The sequence below is a fragment of the Ranitomeya imitator genome, chromosome 8, assembly GCF_032444005.1.
Source record: "Ranitomeya imitator isolate aRanImi1 chromosome 8, aRanImi1.pri, whole genome shotgun sequence".
Lineage (NCBI taxonomy): Eukaryota > Metazoa > Chordata > Amphibia > Anura > Dendrobatidae > Ranitomeya > Ranitomeya imitator.
Window position 1 is genome coordinate 49,898,487 of NC_091289.1, and position 21,814 is coordinate 49,920,300.

Genomic DNA, 21,814 nt, shown 5'->3' on the forward strand with positions numbered 1-21,814 from the left:
CAGACTGCCGAATCTTAGCAGCAAGAGGTTCTACAGCCAGCGCGAACAGGAGGGGTGAGAGCGGGCATCCCTGCCTAGTACCCCTAGCCAGCCCTATAGGTCGAGACAGCTCCCCGTTCACTCTAATTCTAGCCGACGGTGATGAATACAGCAGCTGTATCCAGGCCACAAACTGCGGACCAAACCCCATACATTCCAACACCTGCCAGAGATATCACCACTCAACACTGTCAAACGCCTTATGGGCATCCAGCGATACAATCACTCTTCGACCACCGTTATCAGACTCTACCTGCATATTTACAAATAACCTCCGCAAATTAATCGCCGTGGATCTGTCAGGCATAAAGCCAGATTGGTCCGAATGCACCAGACTCGTAATAACACTAGAGAGTCGGAGAGCCAACACCTTGTCCAGAAGCTTGACATCAATAGTTAGTAACGAAATTGGGCGGTACGACTCCGGTTTCCCCAAGTCCTTATCCTCCTTTGGAATAACCACTATTATGGCCTCTCTCATAGAGGCTGGCAAGCACCCACAGTACCTAGCTTCCTCCAGTACCATTTTTAATCTAGGAATCAACACCTCTGCCAACCCTTTATAGATCTCAGCGGGTAGCCCATCGACCCCAGGCGCCTTCCCATTAGCCATAGACATCAATGCCCGACTCAATTCCTCCTCAGTGATAGGGGCCTCAAGGCTCTCCCTATCTGCCTCATTCAGTCTCGGCAGATCCAGACCCTCCAAGAAAGTCAGTGTGTCCTCGACCGATTCACCAGCCCGAGAGGAATACAAATCTGCATAGAAGTCCGCGAAGGTCCTCAAAATTTCAGGCGTTTCCGTTATTCTACCTCCACTTGCAGATTCCAAAGAGTGTATATATGAAGAACCTCTCTGAGCAGCAGCCACTACCGACAGCATATGACCCACTGTTTCTCCCTCCTGGTAAAACAACACCCTTTGGAAATCCCGCTTCCTCTCAGCTTTGCCTAGCAGAATTTTTTCCAAATGATTTTGTGCGTTTTTCATCCTTCTCTCTGCCTCAGGGGTTCCCAGTGTGGCCATCCCATCTTCTGCTTCCTTCAACTCCTCAACTGCCGCTTTTTCTGCCTCTCTCGTCCTCCGCTTACACCTACTAATGTCCCTAAACAGTAGTCCCCTCAGATACGCCTTCATTGCATCCCAAATTGTAAGAGCGTCGGTACTTCCATCATTTAAAAGAAAAAATTCCGCCACCTCCCGTCCTATACTTTCCAACTCAATGCTCTGTAACCAATTAGGATGAATCTTCCATTCTCTCCCACTTAGCAAGCGAGCCCCCTCCAATCTAACCTCTACTTCAATTGGACTATGGTCCGACAAGGCCCTTGGCAGATATCTCACCTCCCCAACCAGTGTGTCCAAAATCCTGTTACCCAGAGCCATATCAATCCTAGAGAGCGTGGCATGCGCTGGTGAATAACATGAGTACCCTCTCTCTCCAACGTGTCTAACCCTCCAAAGATCAATCATACCTATCTCCTGTATATAGGTGCCAAATGTTGTTATATGTCCCTCCAACCTATTCTGAGTATTCTTATTTTTGTCCCAATAATCATCACAGATGTTGTTTAGATCTCCGATAATTATTAACGGTGTCGGTCCCCATCTTTCCACTCGCTCCATTACTTCTCTGATTTTCCTGCTAGAGTAGGGAGGTGGAATATACATCGCGGCAACACATAACATCACTCCATACAATATACACCGTATTAGTACGTACTGCCCCTCCACATCCACATATACCTTCACCTCCTCATACTGAACTCCCGCTGGAACCAAGATTGAGACTCCTCTTGCGTACGTGGAGAAGGTAGAATGATATCCCTTCTGGATCCACCGTCTATTCAGGACATCCACCTTTTCCCTTACCAAATGCGTCTCCAGCAAGCATATCATCGAGGCCCGTTGATCTCTTGCATATTGCAAACACGCTGCACGTCTGGATTTCTCCCCTAGGCCTCTCACATTCCAGCTCAAAATTTTAAAACGGGTCCCCATCACTTGACTCATCTTTACTAAAAGTATCATCATTTTTGAGCACAAGCTGTCCAACTACCCTTCCCCCCCCCTCCCAACTCCCCCTCCCACCCATCCCCCCTCACATCTAACCTTTCAACCTCTTTTCAAGAGTGGGGCATCATCGCCCATAGCGAACACTCCGTTTGGCGTTACCTTCCCAACCCTCCTCCCACCACTGTACATAACAGGATTTCAGACATTTTGAAAAATAACATGTCTCAAAATATTTCAAACATAGAATTATTTACACACGCAAGAAACCTGCATACACTTAAAATATGCCGCTTACCCTTCCTCCCTCCTTCCCAGCATCCATTACACCATCCCTTTAACTTTAACTGAATATAATCCAACTCCCTTCTTCACCCCCCATACCCCCTGGTTTGTCAATCACATGACTCTATGCCCCTTGACAAATAAGTGACCAAAATCAGACTCTTCCCACAGTTTCAGTCTCCTTTTCCTTTCAGCTTTTTAGCATTAATATCGATCCACTGGGTAGCTTCCTCCGGCTTCTGAAAAAAATGAATTTTTATCAAACGCCACCACCCTCACAGTCTTGCTGAGAACATCATGGAGTATTGCACACCCAATTCTCTCAGCCGTCTCTTGATACCCGTGAACATCATCCGTTGTCTCTGCACCAAAGTAGAATAATCTGGGTATATAGCAATCTTTTGGCCTTCAACTGTCAGATCCGTCATGTCTCTGGCCTTCCTCAGGATAATGTCTCTGTCTCTGTAATTTAGAATTTTGGCGAGCATGGTACGGGGATTCGCTCCAGGGACAGGTGGTTTCGGCGGGACCCTATGCGCTCTTTCTACCGCGAACACTTTTGTTAGCGCCATATCTCCAAATGTCTCTAACAGCCATTTTTCAATATATTCCGTTGGATTCCTCCCTTCAGCTTTTTCAGGGATGCCCACTATGCGGATATTATTTCTTCTGGACCTATTCTCAAGGTCCTCATTTTTTGCCGCCAATTCAGCTATTGCTTGAGTGAACTTTTTCTCTGCTTTTTGCAGCTGCACTATATGGTCTTCTGCAGTGCTCACTCTCTCCTCTACCTCCCCCACACGTTTGTCAATCTTCTGCATGGCTGCGTTTATCTGGGCTGTGTCTCCCTTAACCTCCTGTATCTGTAAGGTCAGAGACTGTTTACATGAAGAAACCAGCGCAAAGACGTCTCTTAGGGTAGGCTCAGCTTCTGGCGCCATTTCCTCGGGTCCCCCTTCTGCCACCGCCATTTTACTCTCCTTTCTCCCCTGTTGTACCTCATGTTCTCCTGCTGGGCTCTCCTCCTCCTCTTCGGTCTCAGCTCCGGCTCCCTCCTCTGCGGCCTCCGCTCTCGCAAACTGCTGGAGCTTTGCCGCAACCTCCATACGCTTTCTGCATGCGGCGTTCTCCTTGTCTGCCTTTTCCCTTGTGTCGGCGCCATCTTGGATTGCGCCTGCCTCCCCGGCTCCCGCGTCCTTCTGCCGTCTCCTTGTTATTTTCGCCGGTTCAAGCGCTACCGCTCAGCGCCACCGGGCTCTACAAGTCTCCCTGCACCGATAAGCCCCCACAGGGACCGAACAGCAGCGGCTCTGCAGGATTTTAAGCTGTACAGCGGCGGGAGCTCACAGCCGCACGTCCGCTCACATGGACTCTCAGGCCACGCCCCCCATAAGTAGAGCCTTAAAAATAAAAAATCCCTTTTTTTCCCCTCAAAAATGATTTTTTAACCTGCAATTTTTTATTTTCTCAAGGGTAACAGGAGATATTTGACCCCAAAATTTGTTGACCAGTTTGTCCTGAGTATGCAGATACCCCATATGTGGGGGAAGGGCACTGTTTGGGCACACATCGGGGCTCGGAAGGGAAGGAGCGCCGCCTGGAATGCAAGCTTTGATGGGATGGTCTGCGGGCGTCCTATTGCATTTGCAGAGCCCCTGATGTACCTAAACAGTAGAAACCCCCCACAAGTGACCCCATTTTGGAAACTAGACCCCCCAAAGAGCATATCTAGATGTGTGGTGAGCACTATGAACCCCCAACTGCTTCACAGAAGTTTATAATGTAGAGCCATGAAAATAAAAAAAAATCATATTTTTTCCACAAAAATGATATTTTCACCCACAAATTTTTACAAGGGTAACAGGAGGAATTGGACCCCAAAATTAAAGGTGCAATTTATGCTGAGTAGGCTGATACCCCATATGTTAGCAACCCCCCACAAGTGACCCCATTTTGGAAACTAGATCCCCCAAGGAACTTATCTAGATGTGTGGTGAGAACTTTAAATGCCCAAGTGCTAAACAGAAGTTAATAATATAGAGTCGTGAAAATAAAAAATATTTTTTTTTTCCACAAAAAAGATCTTTTAGCCCCCAGTTTTTTTTTTTGCCCAAGGGTAACAGGAGAAATTGGACCCCAAAAGTTGTTGTCCAATTTATCCCGAGTACGCTGATACCCCATATGTGGGGGTAAACCACTGTTTGGGCGCACGGCTGAGCTCAGAAGGAAGGGAGCACCATTTGACTTTTTGAGCACAAAATTGGTTGTCGCGTTTGGAGACCCCCTGATGTACCTAAACAGTGGAAACCCCCCAATTCTAACTCCAACCCTAACCCTAATCCCAACCCGATCCATAATCCTAATCACAACCCTAACGATAATCACAACCCTAACCCCAAAACAACCCTAATCCCAACCATAACCCTAATCAAAACCCTAAATCCAACACACCCATTAAACCTAATCTCAAACCTAACTTCAAACCTAACCCTAATCCCAATACACCCCTAACCCAAATCCCAACCCTAACCCCAAACGTAACCCTAATGCCAACCCTAACCCTAATACCAACCCTAATCCAAACCCTAACCCTAATCCCAACACTAACCCTAACTTTAGCCGCAACTCTAGCTCTAACTTTAGCCCCAACCCTAGCTTTAGTCCCAACCCTAACCCCAAACGTAACCCTAATGCCAACCCTAACCCTAATACCAACCCTAATCCAAACCCTAACCCTAATCCCAACACTAACCCTAACTTTAGCCGCAACTCTAGCTCTAACTTTAGCCCCAACCCTAGCTTTAGTCCCAACCCTAACCCTAGCCCTAACTTTAGCTCCAACCCTAACTTTAGCCCAACTCCTCTAGCTGCCGGCCGGCGCACTGCGCATGTGCCCATTTTCTTACCGGATGAAGAAGCCGGTGGCCAGGAGGGGACGCAGGAGGACCCAGGGACACCAGTAAGTATAACAGGGTCCCCAAATCCCCCTATTTCTCTGTCCTCTAATGTGCGATCACATCAGAGGACAGAAAATGACACATCGCTTTTTTTTTTTTGCGGCCGCCGGTGAACAGTTAATTACTGGCGATCGCAAAACAGGGGTCGGTTAAACCGACCCTGATCATGTTGTTTGGGGTCTCGGCTACCCCCGGCAGCCGAGACCCCAAAGATCTTCTGGGTGCCGGCCGGTGCACTGTGCATGCACCCGCCATTTTTTGGCCAGAACAAGATGGCGGCGCCCATCGGGAGCCAAGAGGAGCACCGGGGGAGACAGGCGAGTATCGGGGACCCCATTTCTCTGTCCTCTAATGTGCGATCACATAGGAGAACAGAGAAATTAAATGGGAAATCGCGTTGGGTTTTTTTTTGCGCCCGCCGGTAAACGGTTAATTACCGGCGATCGCAACCCGGGGGTTGTTAAAAAAAAACCCCGAATCATGTTCTCTGGGGTCTCGGCAACCGAGACCCCAGAGAAAATCCGACTCTGGGGGGCGCTATTCACTTTTTCCACAGCGCCGTTAATTAATGGCGCAGGGGTTTAAGTACGCTTAACTGCCACCATTAAAAGGCGTATCGGCAGTCGTTAAAGGGTTAAGAGTGATGGCTTCTTTGCAGTACCCAGTTTTGTGCGGGTTTCCTCCCACACGCCATAAATATACTGGCAAATTAATTGGCTGGAATATGTGCGATAGGAAAATAAGATGAGTATTATTATTGGAGACAGCGCTTGATGTGAATGATGACCAATTCCGCACAGCGCTGCAGAATATGTTGGCACTATATCAACAGGCAGGATTGCTTGATTGCACAGCCAAAGAAATACAAAGAAATGCAGAATTTCTGACAGTGCCATTTACAGAGAGATGCTGTTCCCCTCTGTTTTTTCTTATGACCCTACAAGATTGCAGCAGGTCCCAGGCAAGTTTTTATTTTGAAGCAGTAAGAAGTTTATACAATCTGATAAGTAGCCATCTTGACAATTTGCTATTATTGTAGACAGATTTAATGCATGCATACAATATCATTATTGTGTAGAACCTGTTAAAATCCTGAAAAACCAAGGATACAAAATCCCTGTCCGTGGGAAGAAATGAATTGAAAGCATGTGCAATATGCTGATTGTCCATCTGCCCACGGGTCATCTCTTGCCCTGATGTAAGGACTGTAATACAGTAATGAAAGCGCGCTCTAGAATCCACAACACTAACTTACATAAGATCTGCTCACACTTGTGTTTTCTACAAACAGAGAAACGGAATACATACAGAAAAAAGCAGAACGGATGTAGAAACAGAAGGGCATTAAAGGGTATGTCACGTGAAGGCTACTTGTGATGTACATCATTAAAATTAGTGCCCGGTTTTGTAAATACATTACATTTTTGTCAGTGGTAGCGCCCCCTGCTGTTTCTCCTGTGGCAAGAATGTTAATCCACCTTTCCCTGCATTCAGTAGTGGACATTCATGATTAGCAGTTTTCCTGCTCTGTCTCTCCCTTTAATGTAGTGTAGCGATCTAACAGTTAAAAGGGCAATACTGTATGGGGTTCAGATTTTTCCAGAGAAAACCTGAGCATAATCAGCATGCCAGCTGGAAAGAGCTACCTTCTGAGCAGCGTCTTTCTTCTTCTTATCCTCTTTCTTCCTTTTCTTGTCTTCCATTAACTGTTCTTCCCTTTCTTGCTCCTTCTCTCTGTAAAAGCAAAAATGAGGACAGCATTTAGAAGAGTACAGATTACATAAATTCTGCTTCCCAACACTTTATGCTGTATTAAATAAACAATAGCAACAAGGGAGTAAAACAGATGTAACCAAAGCATCAAAAAAGGACTAGAATAGCTAAATACATTTCTCAGGCTGCCATATGCATGTTGGAAGAAAAAGACTAAAATACAGGTTGTGTCCGTGGGTCTGGAAGGAGCTGGGCAGTGAAGGAAGACGCAGAGGGGATCTGCACACCAGGGCTGTGGAGTCGGTAAGCTAAATCACCGACTGACTGACTCATCAAGCTCCCTGACACCAACTCCACAGCACCGGTCACTACTGAGCATGTACATATAGCCAGCATCAATGTAGTGCAGGGGCTCTGAAGCTGGACGAATGCAGCCAGCATTGGAGGAGCTCAGGGGCTCTCAAGCTGGCCAGATACAGCCAGCATTGGATGCGTGCAGGGGCTCTGAAGCTGGCCAGATACAGCCAGCATTGGAAGAGTTCAGGGGCTCTGAAGATGGCCAGATCCAGCCAGCATTGGAGGAGTGCAGGGGCTCTGAAGCTGGACGAATACAGCCAGCATTGGAGGAGTGCAGGGGCTCTGAAGATGGCCAGATCCAGCCAGCATTGGAGGAGTGCAGGGGCTCTGAAGATGGCCAGATACAGCCAGCATTGGAGGAGTGCAGGGGCTCTGAAGCTGGACGAATGCAGCCAGCATTGGAGGAGCTCAGGGGCTCTCAAGCTGGCCAGATACAGCCAGCATTGGAAGAGTTCAGGGGCTCTGAAGCTGGACGAATACAGCCAGCATTGGAGGAGTGCAGGGGCTCTGAAGATGGCCGGATACAGCCAGCATTGGAGGAGTGCAGGGGCTCTGAAGATGGCTGGATCCAGCCAGCATTGGAGGAGTGCAGGGGTTCTTAAGGTGGCCAGATACAGCCAGCATTGGAGGAGTGCAGGGGTTCTGAAGGTGGCCAGATCCAGCCAGCATTGGAGGAGTGCAGGGGCTCTGAAGATGGCCGGATCCAGCCAGCATTGGAGGAGTGCAGGGGTTCTTAAGGTGGCCAGATCCAGCCAGCATTGGAGGAGTGCAGGGGTTCTGAAGGTGGCCAGATACAGCCAGCATTGGAGGAGTGCAGGGGTTCTGAAGATGGCCGGATACAGCCAGCATTGGAGGAGTGCAGGGGTTCTGAAGGTGGCCAGATCCAGCCAGCATTGGAGGAGTGCAGGGGCTCTGAAGATGGCCGGATCCAGCCAGCATTGGAGGAGTGCAGGGGTTCTTAAGGTGGCCAGATACAGCCAGCATTGGAGGAGTGCAGGGGTTCTGAAGGTGGCCAGATCCAGCCAGCATTGGAGGAGTGCAGGGGTTCTGAAGGTGGCCAGATACAGCCAGCATTGGAGGAGTGCAGGGGCTCTGAAGATGGCCAGATCCAGCCAGCATTGGAGGAGTGCAGGGGTTCTGAAGGTGGCCGGATCCAGCCAGCATTGGAGGAGTGCAGGGGCTCTGAAGATGGCCGGATCCAGCCAGCATTGGAGGAGTGCAGGGGTTCTTAAGGTGGCCAGATACAGCCAGCATTGGAGGAGTGCAGGGGTTCTGAAGGTGGCCAGATCCAGCCAGCATTGGAGGAGTGCAGGGGTTCTGAAGGTGGCCAGATCCAGCCAGCATTGGAGGAGTGCAGGGGTTCTGAAGGTGGCCAGATCCAGCCAGCATTGAAGGAGTGCAGGGGCTCTGAAGATGGCCGGATCCAGCCAGCATTGGAGGAGTGCAGGGGTTCTTAAGGTGGCCAGATACAGCCAGCATTGGAGGAGTGCAGGGGCTCTGAAGGTGGCCAGATCCAGCCAGCATTGGAGGAGTGCAGGGGCTCTGAAGATGGCCGGATCCAGCCAGCATTGGAGGAGTGCAGGGGTTCTTAAGGTGGCCAGATACAGCCAGCATTGGAGGAGTGCAGGGGTTCTGAAGGTGGCCAGATACAGCCAGCATTGGAGGAGTGCAGGGGTTCTGAAGGTGGCCAGATCCAGCCAGCATTGGAGGAGTGCAGGGGCTCTGAAGATGGCCGGATCCAGCCAGCATTGGAGGAGTGCAGGGGTTCTGAAGATGGCCGGATACAGCCAGCATTGGAGGAGTGCAGGGGCTCTGAAGATGGCCAGATACAGCCAGCATTGGAGGAGTGCAGGGGTTCTGAAGCTGGCCAGATACAGCCAGCATTGGAGGAGTGCAGGGGCTCTGAAGATGGCCGGATCCAGCCAGCATTGGAGGAGTGCAGGGGTTCTTAAGGTGGCCAGATACAGCCAGCATTGGAGGAGTGCAGGGGTTCTGAAGGTGGCCAGATCCAGCCAGCATTGGAGGAGTGCAGGGGCTCTGAAGATGGCCGGATCCAGCCAGCATTGGAGGAGTGCAGGGGTTCTGAAGGTGGCCAGATACAGCCAGCATTGGAGGAGTGCAGGGGTTCTGAAGGTGGCCAGATCCAGCCAGCATTGGAGGAGTGCAGGGGCTCTGAAGATGGCCGGATCCAGCCAGCATTGGAGGAGTGCAGGGGCTCTGAAGATGGCCGGATCCAGCCAGCATTGGAGGAGTGCAGGGGTTCTTAAGGTGGCCAGATACAGCCAGCATTGGAGGAGTGCAGGGGTTCTGAAGGTGGCCAGATACAGCCAGCATTGGAGGAGTGCAGGGGCTCTGAAGATGGCCGGATCCAGCCAGCATTGGAGGAGTGCAGGGGTTCTTAAGGTGGCCAGATACAGCCAGCATTGGAGGAGTGCAGGGGTTCTGAAGGTGGCCAGATCCAGCCAGCATTGGAGGAGTGCAGGGGCTCTGAAGATGGCCGGATCCAGCCAGCATTGGAGGAGTGCAGGGGTTCTGAAGGTGGCCAGATACAGCCAGCATTGGAGGAGTGCAGGGGTTCTGAAGGTGGCCAGATCCAGCCAGCATTGGAGGAGTGCAGGGGCTCTGAAGATGGCCGGATCCAGCCAGCATTGGAGGAGTGCAGGGGCTCTGAAGATGGCCGGATCCAGCCAGCATTGGAGGAGTGCAGGGGTTCTTAAGGTGGCCAGATACAGCCAGCATTGGAGGAGTGCAGGGGTTCTGAAGGTGGCCAGATACAGCCAGCATTGGAGGAGTGCAGGGGTTCTGAAGGTGGCCAGATCCAGCCAGCATTGGAGGAGTGCAGGGGCTCTGAAGATGGCCGGATCCAGCCAGCATTGGAGGAGTGCAGGGGTTCTGAAGATGGCCAGATACAGCCAGCATTGGAGGAGTGTAGGGGCTCTGAAGATGGCCGGATCCAGCCAGCATTGGAGGAGTGCAGGGGTTCTTAAGGTGGCCAGATCCAGCCAGCATTGGAGGAGTGCAGGGGTTCTTAAGGTGGCCAGATACAGCCAGCATTGGAGGAGTGCAGGGGTTCTGAAGGTGGCCAGATCCAGCCAGCATTGGAGGAGTGCAGGGGCTCTGAAGATGGCCGGATCCAGCCAGCATTGGAGGAGTGCAGGGGTTCTGAAGGTGGCCAGATACAGCCAGCATTGGAGGAGTGCAGGGGTTCTGAAGGTGGCCAGATCCAGCCAGCATTGGAGGAGTGCAGGGGCTCTGAAGATGGCCGGATCCAGCCAGCATTGGAGGAGTGCAGGGGCTCTGAAGGTGGCCAGATACAGCCAGCATTGGAGGAATGCAGGGGCTCTGAAGATGGCCGGATCCAGCCAGCATTGGAGGAGTGCAGGGGTTCTTAAGGTGGCCAGATATAGCCAGCATTGGAGGAGTGCAGGGGTTCTGAAGGTGGCCAGATACAGCCAGCATTGGAGGAGTGCAGGGGTTCTGAAGGTGGCCAGATCCAGCCAGCATTGGAGGAGTGCAGGGGCTCTGAAGATGGCCGGATCCAGCCAGCATTGGAGGAGTGCAGGGGCTCTGAAGATGGCCGGATCCAGCCAGCATTGGAGGAGTGCAGGGGTTCTTAAGGTGGCCAGATACAGCCAGCATTGGAGGAGTGCAGGGGTTCTGAAGGTGGCCAGATCCAGCCAGCATTGGAGGAGTGCAGGGGCTCTGAAGATGGCCGGATCAAGCCAGCATTGGAGGAGTGCAGGGGTTCTGAAGGTGGCCAGATACAGCCAGCATTGGAGGAGTGCAGGGGTTCTGAAGGTGGCCAGATCCAGCCAGCATTGGAGGAGTGCAGGGGCTCTGAAGATGGCCGGATCCAGCCAGCATTGGAGGAGTGCAGGGGTTCTTAAGGTGGCCAGATACAGCCAGCATTGGAGGAGTGCAGGGGTTCTGAAGGTGGCCAGATCCAGCCAGCATTGGAGGAGTGCAGGGGCTCTGAAGATGGCCAGATCCAGCCAGCATTGGAGGAGTGCAGGGGTTCTGAAGATGGCCAGATACAGCCAGCATTGGAGGAGTGCAGGGGCTCTGAAGCTGGCCAGATACAGCCAGCATTGGAGGAGTGCAGGGGTTCTGAAGCTGGCCAGATACAGCCAGCATTGGAGGAGTGCAGGGGCTCTGAAGCTGGCCGGATACAGCCAGCATTGGAGAAGTGCAGGGGTTCTGAAGATGGCCAGATACAGCCAGCATTGGAGGAGTGCAGGGGCTCTGAAGCTGGCCAGATACAGCCAGCATTGGAGGAGTGCAGGGGCTCTGAAGCTGGCCGGATACAGCCAGCATTGGAGGAGTGCAGGGGCTCTGAAGATGGCCAGATACAGCCAGCATTGGAGGAGTGCAGGGGTTCTGAAGCTGGCCAGATACAGCCAGCATTGGAGGAGTGCAGGGGCTCTGAAGATGGCCGGATACAGCCAGCATTGGAGGAGTGCAGGGGCTCTGAAGATGGCCAGATACAGCCAGCATTGGAGGAGTGCAGGGGCTCTGAAGATTGCCAGATCCAGCCAGCATTGGAGGAGTGCAGGGGTTCTGAAGATGGCCAGATACAGCCAGCATTGGAGGAGTGCAGGGGCTCTGAAGCTGGCCAGATACAGCCAGCATTGGAGGAGTGCAGGGGTTCTGAAGCTGGCCAGATACAGCCAGCATTGGAGGAGTGCAGGGGTTCTGAAGATGGCCAGATCCAGCCAGCATTGGAGGAGTGCAGGGGTTCTGAAGATGGCCAGATACAGCCAGCATTGGAGGAGTGCAGGGGCTCTGAAGATGGCCAGATCCAGCCAGCATTGGAGGAGTGCAGGGGTTCTGAAGATGGCCAGATCCAGCCAGCATTGGAGGAGTGCAGGGGTTCTGAAGATGGCCAGATACAGCCAGCATTGGAGGAGTGCAGGGGCTCTGAAGATGGCCAGATCCAGCCAGCATTGGAGGAGTGCAGGGGTTCTGAAGATGGCCAGATACAGCCAGCATTGGAGGAGTGCAGGGGCTCTGAAGATGGCCAGATACAGCCAGCATTGGAGGAGTGCAGGGGCTCTGAAGATGGCCAGATACAGCCAGCATTGGAGGAGTGCAGGGGCTCTGAAGATGGCCAGATACAGCCAGCATTGGAGGAGTGCAGGGGCTCTGAAGATGGCCAGATACAGCCAGCATTGGAGGAGTGCAGGGGCTCTGAAGCTGGCCAGATACAGCCAGCATTGGAGGAGTGCAGGGGTTCTGAAGCTGGCCAGATACAGCCAGCATTGGAGGAGTGCAGGGGCTCCGAGTAGCTTCAGAGCAGTGCTTGTAAAGTTGTATGGCAGAGACAGACCTCCTCTGACAATGCAGAAGTAACCAAGACAACAAGCTGTACACTAATTACAAATACCCCAGTCCTTAAGAATGAACAGGATTTTAAATAAGAAGTAGTTTGCAAAGTTGCTTATTTAAACAACCACTTTTCCAGTGTATCCATTTAAGTAAATGAGATTACCCCTTTAGAAATTACTGATCGCCATTATGGCAATAATACCTTTAGTGTTGAGAAGGCAATGCGGAAATCCAAAAAGATGGGAAGAAGAATGCCGTAAAAGTAACCCTTCACAATTTTGGAAATTGTCATTACTTTGAGTCTTTCTGGCAATATTACAAGAGGCAGTGGTTCCTACCCAACAGCAGACTGTAATAAGCCATTAGACCCTATATCCAGACAAAGGCATAAATGCATGAGTACTCTTCCCAGCAGTCTATCCGCTACATCTAATTTTGCAGGAGCTGGACTGAGGAGACCTATGGTGCCCAGATTCTTGCTTCAGGTTGCACCTTATCGAGAGACGACAACGCTAGTGCAGACTATGGTTTGGCAATTTTGGCTTCTAGGCATTTTTAAGTGTAAAAACATTGTAAACCTTTAATTACAATATTAAAGTGTTGGGAGCTGTCCACAGAAACCAGCTGTCATTTTAGCGGTCCATTGGACGGCTTTTAGGACCATTAATTGGCTAAGTAAGCTGACCACATGTCTAATCACAGAAATCAGATAGAAATATATTATTTGGGAGAAATACTATGGAGCCATAAAAAACAAGTCAAATTTGCATGTTCTTGGAGGGGGATTGAAAAAGTAAAACGTGCTGATAATGTTCTTGTGTGGCCTGAGCTCATACATTATTAAGTCCTTACTGCAGAGAGGAGTATATATTATCTCCATGTCTACAGATCAGCCTGCGCTGGTAGATTACACAGGAGTAACCGCACCCATCCGTCTGGGGCAGACTCCATGGAGGAGTGTTGCCGTGTACTCCGCATCATCTGAGGTCACCACACAACATGCCAAACAAGGTTTACCATCCAAATTACCCCAGGCTAGTAGACAGATCGTATCGTCAGTCACTCACGCTTCTCTTCCAGCAGTTGTCATAAGAACTCTACAGATTGATAAATGATAATACTCAAGATTTTTTTCTTCGAAAGTTCTTATGTAAAAAAAAAAAATTGGTCAAGCTGCCAAATATTACACACTTCAGGCATAAAAAAATATATATTTCCATTAGAACTGAAAACACACAAGGCAGGATTTAGGCTTTGACTACAACGAGGGTTATAGTTTTAAAATGGATTCTAGGAACAGCACTATTGTATCCTGCACAACAAAAAACTCTGGAGGAACGGACCAGGGGTGCAGACATCTCCTCTGCCAGGCAGATGGGGTCAGTAATGACAATAAACATTACACAGATGCACTACTAAACAAGCACATATCCACACAACCTCCATTGTCTTACTGAGGAGCTCAGCGATATTTTGCTTGGCACAGGTTAATGATGCCAGCCCGTGAACACATACGTTTCACAAATTACAGCTTTTTTAGAGTTGCTCTGATCAACTTGTTGTGGTGGGGAAAAATCGATGTGCAAGAACAAGTAAAGCACAGACACTGAGCACTGAAGCGTGTAACCCACTGACCCATGCAACTAAATAAATATATATTTTTACTATAGAAATTTTTTTTAACACATGCAATTGTGGAACGTATTTTTACTCCAAGATATATTGATTAAAATGAACTTTCTTTGCGGAACAATCCCTTTAACTTCGGCTCGAGAGGAATCCCTCTAAGACCAAGCATGGTCAGACCCTCTTGATATTTGTCACATTGCAATTACATAAAGCACAAAGTCCTTAAAATGGTGTCTGTCTGGTCCTAATCAGTGTGCACTCAGGGGATTCACCAGTTTGAGCCGGCACTGGGGAGTATGTGTGTGTTATACACCCTCCTGGCCATGGGAGGCCACGCTCTCTAGTCGGTCACACCCACTGGAGGGCCGCGTCCCCAGATGGGGGCCGCCCTAGCTGTATACAAGTGTATGGAGCACCCTCTAGATGGGCTCTGGCAGGGAGTATGTATAACACACACTTATCCCCCAGTCCTGGCTCAGAAAGCGGCAAATCCCCAGAGTACACAGTGCATGCGAGGGGATGGGGGATTTACTGAATTAGACCGGACAACCCCTTTAAGGGGAATCCGTCACCAGGTTTTTGCTACCCTATTAGGACAGCACAATGTAGGGACAGAGATCACAATTCCAGTTATGTATCACTTACTAGGCTCTTTGCTGCAGTTTTGATTTAAGAAAAAAAAAAAAACACTTTTCTCTGCTGAAGATTTAGCAGTTCTGTGAATGCGGAGCTGTGTAACTCCACCCCCACACCACTGATTGGCAGCTTTCATTGTACACTGTGCATAGGCAGAAACTTGCCAATCAAGGGCGCTGTTATACAGAGCTCATGACTATGGAGGATTACCTGGTAGCAGGTTTACTAGTCCTTTAGTGATAATCTCCTGCTAATAAAACAATGATTGTATTAAAGCTACAGCACACCTGTGAATTGAAAACCATTCCCGGTGACTACCTCTTGAAGCTCATCAAGAGAATGCCAAGAGTGTGCAAAGCAGTCATCAAAGCAAAAGGTGGCTACTTTGAAGAACCTAGAGTATAAGACATAGTTTCAGTTGTTTCACACTTTTTTGTTAAGTATATAATTCCACATGTGTTAATTCATAGTTTTGATGCCTTCAGTGTGAATGTATAATTTTCATAATCATGATAATACAGAAAAATCTTTAAATGAGAAGGTGTGTCCAAACTTTTGGTATGTACTGTATATGAAAAGGCAAGAAACCAGAAACAGCTGTCTGCAAGTGGGGGTTTGGTGATGGTACTATCACTAGTCATGGCTCAGGATGGCTTTATGTATGTGACATTATACAGAGTTTTCTTCTTTCTAGATAGCGTCTTTTTTCCAATTTGTACTGTGCAATATCCTGGCGCTATAGAAATACATTTATTATTCTGTAGCCATAAGGAAAAAAAAAAAAAAACATCCTAAAGAAGTGTGATGCCAAGAGTGTTCTAGGTATAGGGCTACTTTATCTTATTAGATGAATTAGCGGCTCATCTTTTAATACTAAAATCCATGCACTAAATGCAGAAACTTTTCCTGCCTCCAGGCTTCACCCATCTGTACAGATCATACACTCACATACACGCGTCTCCATCACAAATCACCAACTACGATGGTAAAGTACGATTCACCCCGCGCACATGAGCCACGGCCAGTTATGATCGAGTAAGGCCCTGCCGATATAGTGGCAATGAAATTACAGGAAGAAAAAAAAATACAGGGCTATGTTCTGCCGCTAAATAAGCAAACATTACATGTTATCACGTATTATCTGGATCACAGGTTACCTGGTCTCCTGCATCAGCAGAAGAAGAAAACACCAGAACTGGTGCCAGACATTCAGGCCGCACAACACTATGCTTTGGACATGAGGGGCTGCACGGTGGTGAAAAACCACATGGTAGGAGAGTAATGGTGGGTGTTTAGGCTACGCAGACCAGATATAACCAACAGATACATAATAAGCGGAGTAGCATCGGTGCTTAAAGCGGGACATGCTCGAGTGCTGGACAGTGTCAGGAGCACAGAGGTCCTTACTACTCATCAGCTTCAGCAGACCGCCAATTCTCATAATTAGAGTTGAGTGAATATGTTCTCTCTGTGTTGGGAAGAAATCAAACATGAAGGAGAATTAAGGGGCCAGTCACAGATCTAGCTTCCTCTTAATGACGGCTTTATCGGAAGGTGATGACAGTGAAGCCAGTGCTGACTGGCTGCAGGGCTTGCATGACACAATCTCATGCAATCCCCGGGAAAGCGAGTGCTGACAATGCTGGAAGATCATAGATGGATATTGGTGGATAGTGCTTGTTGCAATTTACTGCTTTTTACAATTTGCAGCAGTTTTTGAGATATTAACTTTGTTTACAGCTCATTGCCCAGGAGACCGACCACCGCTCCTGCGTAGGTTGTAAACACTGCGCTGAAGCTGGCCAGGATTACGGTAAGTGTCCATGATCAGTAAATGCTGCGGGTTGGATGCTGTGTTCAAGAAATCCCATGCCCACTTGCATCCACCGACGCCTGCACCTCACCTGCTGAGACTGACATGCGACGTGTCTCTCCAGACAGCAGCATGCTAATTGCGTCTCCACTAGAGAAATTTCACCCGTACAGTGTATGGACGCTGCGAATCCTCACAGTTTAGTGAACACAAGCGGACTTACCTGCGCTCAATAGACAGCAGCGCTTTGGATGCAGAAACCACACGCTGCATCCAAAGTGTTGCCAGTTCCGGACCGTGTGCACATACCCTTAGGGTGTAACAGTGTACTCCGGTGATCCCAGCCAGCCTCAAATCAGCTTTACAAGAGTGCTTGAAAGAAATGCGCAGAATCTGCTGTCTAGCACTGGTGGTCGGTCTCCAAGGCAGCGAGCTTGTAAACAAGTGCTAAGATTTCAAGAACTGCTCAAAATTTTCATAAAGTAGTAAACTACAAAAGTCCTTGTTTTTACATTCATTATCCGACAACCATTTATGAAGACGGGAATAATCCATTGACGCATTTCAATGGGGCAATACTCTGTTAAGAAGGGCCAACTGTGTGGATACAGACTAAATTCATGTTTTAATCCCTCCCTGTACATACAGACTTTTCACAAGGAGATGTTAATCAGTTTAGTGACTGTTACACAACAATATAAAGAGAGGACATGGGCAAAAATAATAATAATTGCACGCTAGCTGGCATAAATCACAGGAATAGTGCTTTAATATTAAAGATGTGCAATAAAGCCTCAATAAGCAGCTCCAATCTACAAAACCCACAGGCTGCACATTCTACAAGTAGTAGACATAAACCATAACCGGGGTAGACACTAAGTGCTCTCATATGACGCAGCAGGATAATCCTAGTTCGAAAGAAGAGAATGAAAATGCCGCGCCGCCATGGCCGGATATTTACAGTGACTATATCAAGGGCGACTTATGCGGCGGTGATAGAATTTTACATGCTCGATTCGGTGTGAGGCGCACATCTTAACTAATGACTAGCACCAAAAAATTAATGTTGCTGTAGCAACGACACTTAGACAAAGCGATGGCTCAGTTCCTTATAGGAAGACATTGTACATGGCCGGCCTGGCGCACACAACCATAGACACAATGTTCAGGTGAATGCAGAGCAGACTGCCAACATCTCCAGACATTGAATCCCTTGTGCGATTCCAGCACTGGGTGTCCCCACCTTGGCTCAGCTTTCAGCACTGGGCACGGTGGGGTCAGACGCCCCGCTCTATTTTCAGACCACTCATGTAGCGCACAGAAGAGATCCTTTCACGCTGTATTAGGGAACTGCGGCTGAAGAAATCCCCGGGGATGAGAGGAGCGAGCGCCCGGTGCTACTCACCAAGTACTTTTCCTCTTTTCTAATCTAGATGGGAAACACACCAGTGTCACCTTATACCGCCCAACTTAATCACTACCAGCGGGCGTCCCCCTAAAAACAGAAAAATGGTGAGGATTCCGTTACATGTTTCTCTGAAAAAGTTTTATTTTTCTCCACATAAAACATCGGAGGGGTAGTCCCGTCTGGAAGACTCCTAGCTTAGTGATCGGATATGCCACGAATGACCGATACATGTTGGACACTCGCTTGGGAAGTTTTGGAGATCCCAAAGAAGTTACTATGAGGTCACGTGTTCATTCCACCCTTGAGACAGTCGATGGTCCCAAAGGTGGGGCCTACATATCCACAGCAGGAGAAAAGATAGAGCATGTCCGATTCAAACATGCTCGATTCTACTTTTTCCTTCCATTTGTGAAGTCAGACACCAACGTTGGACAAGATGATCTGGCTTGCCATCTGCATTCTAGCTCAACCCAACTTAGATGGGACTGTGCAGTCAGTCATGATCTTCCACGCCAACTACACCCAACTATGCCTTTATGGACCCTGCTTTGACCACTGAGGCACAGTTATGCTGGAAGCATATAATAAAAAGGTGAAGTGTTAACATTTCCCTTCACTGGGACCCCTGGAAGGGAACCCCATAGAATTATCCCTCTTCCACCTATCTTTACAGCTGGCACAATGCAGGCAGAACAGTAACGTTCTTCTGGTATTCACCAACGCAGACCCGTCCATCAGATGACAGACAGACAAGTGTGACCCGTCCACTGCACAGAACACGTTTCCACTGCTCCAGAGTCCAGTGGTGACTGTTTTACACCATTACATCCACTGCTTGGGGTTGTGCTTGGTGATGTAAGGCTTGCATCCATGGAAATCGTGAAGCTCAATTTTTTGTGCAGATTTCAATATCAGAGGTTTGGATTCTGCATGTAATGACTCACGGAGAGCATTGACGACTTATTATGCGCTAGGCTTCTCACCACTCAGCAACTCCGCTCTGAAATTTTACGTGGTCTCCACTTTGTGGACGAGCTCCTATTAGCCATGAGAAGTTTTATTGAACACTGGAAGAGTTTACACTTCCAATTTTCAACAAAACCCCTCAGTTAATTGTGAAATCTCTTCCCTCCTAAATATTCCACGGACTGACTTGTCACACTGTTGCTGTCCTATTACACACTGGTGCTGTCCTTGCTGTCCTTTCATACGTCAGTAAGGGCAGAGGACATGGTGAGAGAATGGATATTGGCACCTTTGGCAATAGGACTGAATGGAAGTTCATAGATGAGGAGGTGGGCATCACAATACTCTTCTCCCTGTAGTGTATGTTGCAACGCTGAACATGCATAAACCTCTCCCTATACAATGGGAAATACCTGTTGTTTGCAAATAGCAACCCGCTGCTATTATTGTCCTACTCAAGCTAAGGAAGCGGCTGCCAAACAAACCTTTGATGAAGGCTGGCTTTATACCATGAAAGGTTATAGCGTTATTGGAGTAAGGTTACAACGTCAAGTTTATGGAGGAGGCAGTTTAGGATATAAAATGCGGCTAATTTACAAGGGTGATATCACAAATGCTTCAGTAACATCTGCTCAAACCAGTAACTCCTTCAAGACCAGCAGATTTGGATTCCATTACAAGAGCCAAACCTTTCATTTTGCTATTAGCTGCAGCAGAGCTTCATTTTTATGCAGAACGAGTTACATTTTTAAAGCATCACGTCAGCGATTTTTTTCCCTTATTGCAAGTTTTTTTTTATTATTATTATTATAGTGTTGAAGTGGTGCAACTAATCCAAGCTCCCTGTCCCTAGTATTATACTCAGCAGCCATTATCTTCATCTTTTACGATGCCGCTCCTGTCCTCTTCTGCAGGTTGTGACCTACTGGATTGCTCCAGTGATTCCAGGGCGAACCAGAGGTCACTTCTCAATGCAAGTCTAAGGGTATGTGCACACGTTGCCGATTTCCTGCGGATCCGCAGCGTTTATCATCGTGCAGAAACGCTGCAGATCCGCAAGTGATTTTACAGTACAATGCAAATCAATGAGAAAAAAAAATAAAGCTGTGCTAATGGTGCGGAAAATTCCGTGCGGAAGCGCTGTGGATTAAAAGCAGCATGTCAATTCTTTTTTGCGGATCTGCAGCGTTTTTGTACCCATTCCATTATAGAAATCCGCAGGGGTAAAAAACAGTAAATCCACACAAAAAACGCATCAAATCAGCACCTGCGTTTTCTGCCAAGAGATGCTGAATCTGCACAAAAAATTCCTGAGGCAAATCCGCAACGTGTGCACATAGCCTACAAGAACCAGAACAAGTCTCTCCGACCTTCACTGCGAGCACGTGACCGTTACCTCGGACCTCCAGTCACAAGATGGCGGCGTGAGACCAAGATGGCGCTGGGAAGAGATGAACACTGCGGCGGGTGAGTATAAGACTAGGGTCAGGGAACTTACAATAGTAGCACCTCTCCAGAGCAGAAATAAAAAAACAAATGCTGGAGTGGCGCTTTAAATGGTACTATTTATGGATACAAAGATCTCTTCTGAATTTATTTTGGAGAAAAGCAAAAAAAATATAATTCTGCATTTTTGCTTTACTTCTTTGTTGGCAAGATTAAAAAAAAAAAAATCTATATATATATATATATATATATATATATATATATATATATATATATATCTCTAATATATATATATATATATATATATATATATATATATATATATATATATATATATCTCTATATATATATCTCTCTCTAATATATATATATATCTATATATATATATATATCTCTCTATATATATCTCTCTCTAATATATATATATATATATATATATATATATATATATATATATATATATATATATATATATATATATATATATATATATATACATATATACATATATACACACACACACACACACATATATACACACACATACCAATCCACCCCTCACACACTTTAGATGGTCATGTTGCTCTGTGAATGATAATGCCATCCATACTTTTACTGCTGCAATATGTTGCTGCTTCACAGGAAAAAACAAAAACAAAAAACCCCACAAAAAAAATTCATATGCAAATGAGGATTGTGTCCTCCAAACATTATCGGAGCACTTCCAAAACTGCTGCCTCCCTACTTCCTCTGCTGTGGAAGCCAAGCCATTATCTATCAAGCAAAGAGGTGGGGCTAGGCAGAGAATAGCATCAGGGAGGCAAAGACTTGGAAAGTGCTCTGATACCGCCCAGAGCACTTAAGCCTTATTTGCATATGAATACAAAAAAGTTTCTTCGGTTAATGGGCAACAGATAGTATAAGTAAATGTATGGATGACATTATCTTTTAGAGAGAGTAACATGGAAACCGCTTGGATTGTTCTGACAGATTCCCGTTACAATTAATATTTCACAAGTCCAGCTTAGTTTTCTCGTCTGATAGAAAAATGCTCACTTTAATATCAGGATTAAACAGCTATTCTGACACAAATTGACAAAGTAAGCATGCCAGCCTCATCAGATATAGGATATCTGCAGAGCATTAGTAGTTGACTATTTTAATCCCATTATGGGACTTTACTACAGTCTACTGCCTTTATTGACAATATTAAAATAGAGATTTAG

General features: G+C 47.7%; 1 protein-coding gene across 3 annotated transcripts in view; it reads right to left on the reverse strand.

The window, feature by feature from the left end:
• Window positions 1-21,814, reverse strand: part of TNRC6B (trinucleotide repeat containing adaptor 6B) — a 120,825-nt gene that overhangs the window by 37,219 nt on the left and 61,792 nt on the right. For all 3 annotated transcript variants that reach the window (XM_069736897.1, XM_069736898.1, XM_069736899.1), the window contains exon 4: window positions 6,942-7,029. In XM_069736897.1, coding sequence (XP_069592998.1) covers window positions 6,942-7,029 — 88 coding nt within the window. The remainder of the gene's footprint in view (window positions 1-6,941; window positions 7,030-21,814) is intronic.